Below are 2,524 nucleotides of genomic sequence, written 5' to 3'. Positions count from 1 at the left end.
ATGGCGGCTATCTGCCCATGGCCGTGCTTGGATTCTGCTCCAACAATTAAGGAGACAAAATTGAAGAAATCTTTTGCTCAGATGCTACAGGATTCGTGTGAAGTTCAGATCAAGGAGCTCCCTTCGCCTGTGATCAAAGGTGATTCGATTTACATCAAAATCACCCAGGAGGAATATGAGAAAGGCCTTGCTGATTGTCGAAGAAACCTTCACGGACGTGTTTTGTGGAATAAAGGAGATCGGCCTCTTACAGCGAAAGATCTGCGCATAAAACTATTTGCTTTTTGGAAGACTTCACATTCTTGGCAGATGGTCTCGTTGGGTCGCGGATTTTATGAGTTCCATTTTGATTCCTTTGAAGATATGCGTTTGGCTTGGTCCTCCGGCACGGTGAACTTGAAACCGGGTTTATTGCGGCTGTCGAAATGGACTAATGATTTTAGCACATCCAGGCCTAGACAAACACATGCTCAAGTCTGGATCAGGCTAATGGAGCTGCCTCAAGAGTATTGGAGGCAGAGAACTCTCTTTGAAATAGCAAGTGCGATGGGTACGCCGTTAACTTTGGATGATTCTACTAAACACCGCACTTTTGGTCATTACGCACGAATTTTGGTGGATATGGACCTTTCTAGTCGCATATTTGACGAAGTCGTGGTGGAAAGGGAAGGCTTTGCCTTAAAGATTGAAGTGATTTACGAAAGGTTACCCGACTTTTGCTCGCATTGTCAAACCATCGGTCACAATATCCACACATGTAAGTGGTTACAACCAATGCAGAGTTTGGAATCGAAGCCCATTACGAAAGCGATGCCTGCGGCAAAGGCTATAAAACAAGAATATGTTGCAAAAGCGAGACAAACAGACACGTTTGTTTCGGAGCATAAGCAGCAAAACCCCTCTAATACTAGAGTGGCGGAGGCCAAGGTTATGCATCAATATACTGATGCAGCTTCGCTTGGTAATAATAACGATAATACTTCCCCGGTTGTTGTCTCCGATAACGACTCTTGGGATGAAGAGATGGAGATTGTGGTTGAGCCAATTGTTACAAAACATCATGCGAAAACCATTGTTACTGTTCACGAATCACGATGGCCAAGACCTGCAAAACAATAACATTGTTGATGGCGCGACTAAGAATGTTGTTAAGCCAATTGTTACACAGCCTCACACTAAAACTGCACCACAAGAAATCCTGGCTTAAGCAACAATTCATGCTACTGTTCAGGACCTGCATAATAATAACAACAAATCCATTGCGGCACAACAGGAAATCTCGGCTGAAGCAATTTCTGCTTCTGTTCATGATGGTCAAGACCTACAAAACAATAACACTGTTGATGGCGCGACTGAGAATATGGTTAAGCCAATTATTACACAGTCGCACACTTAAACTGCACACCAAGAAATACCGGCTGAATCAACAATTCATTACACTGTTCAAGACTTGCAGAATAATAACAAAAAATTCATTGTTACTGTACCTGCACAACAAGAAATAACGGCGGCTGAAACAATTTCTGATACTGTTTACGATGGCCAGGACCCACAAAACAATAACAATGTTGACGGCGCGACTGAGAATGTTGTTAAGCCAATTGACGAAGTTATGGATGGAAATGTTGATGATGCAGAATTTATTGCGCCGGAAACTCAACTTACAAGGGTTGTCGATGATCATGAGTTTGATGAAGTGGTGCAAAATGATTTGCAAGTGGTAAAGCAACTTTGGGCGGATAATGCAGCAGAGAATGGTTTTACACCGGTTGACTCTCGACGTCAGAAAAAAAGGAACAAAGCGAGAAGCGCAGGACAACCTTATAACACCCGTTCTAAGGGTGCTCCCTCTCACAAGTCCTTATGAAGAATTTTTTTTTTTTGGAATCTTCGAGGGATTGGAAACCCGGATACTAGAATAGCTTTGAAAAATTACTATTTTTCTCATAAGCCGGATATTGTTTTTTTAGCAGAGCCTATGATTTCTTTTGCACAAGTTCCCTCTTTGTATTGGAGAAGTTTGAAGCTTGAAGCTTGACAGATACTGTGTTAACACCAGAACTAATAACATTCCAAATCTTTGGGGACTTTGGAATAATGGAGTCACTTTGCAATGGGCACATATTTATCGTGAGGGTAATTCGTGCGCCGATAAAATTGCCAACTTGGGGCATGCTTATAACAACTTGGAATGGTGGGAGTCATTACCATCTTTGCTACGTGATGACTTCTTGCGGGATATGGTGGGAGTCATTACCATCGTACTATTTAATTTCATTTTCGTTTTTCTCTGGGATAAGGCCTAGTCCTCCCATGTATATATCTTTTTTTCTATTTCTATTAATACATATGAGCTAATAGATAGAGGAAGGGGATAGGTGGGGGTGCCAACATAGTTGGGATGTCTACTTATAACTTGTTATCTAGACGCTCTTAATTTATCTAAAAAAATGAACAAATTTTTAAGTTCATAAAGAAATAAAAAAAAAAGTATATTTTTCTTAGCATGTTTAGTTAAAAAAAA

At 40.9% G+C, this 2,524-nt stretch overlaps 1 protein-coding gene across 1 annotated transcript; it reads left to right on the top strand.

Moving 5' to 3' along the window:
* On the top strand, window positions 1-1,867 carry LOC123914733. Its single transcript, XM_045965912.1, has 3 exons — window positions 1-1,080; window positions 1,232-1,363; window positions 1,457-1,867. The coding sequence occupies exons 1-3, from the start codon at window positions 1-3 to the stop codon at window positions 1,865-1,867; spliced, it is 1,623 nt and encodes a 540-aa protein (XP_045821868.1).
* Window positions 1,868-2,524: the final 657 nt, after the last annotated feature.

Source organism: Trifolium pratense, linkage group LG3 (genome assembly GCF_020283565.1).
Source record: "Trifolium pratense cultivar HEN17-A07 linkage group LG3, ARS_RC_1.1, whole genome shotgun sequence".
Taxonomy (NCBI): Eukaryota; Viridiplantae; Streptophyta; class Magnoliopsida; order Fabales; family Fabaceae; genus Trifolium; species Trifolium pratense.
Note: the sequence above shows the minus strand (reverse complement) of the source record. Positions and strands in the feature narration are given on the sequence as shown.

What these genes read in the sequence shown, in the direction of transcription:
- LOC123914733 (XM_045965912.1), top strand. Translation starts at nt 1, where the DNA reads ATGGCGGCTATCTGCCCATGGCCGTGCTTGGATTCTGCTCCAACAATT. An exon ending in ATGCGAAAACCATTGTTACT is followed by an intron (nt 1,081 to 1,231) that starts GTTCACGAATCA and finishes GCTACTGTTCAG; the next exon opens with GACCTGCATAATAATAACAA. An exon ending in ATGGCGCGACTGAGAATATG is followed by an intron (nt 1,364 to 1,456) that starts GTTAAGCCAATT and finishes CAAGACTTGCAG; the next exon opens with AATAATAACAAAAAATTCAT.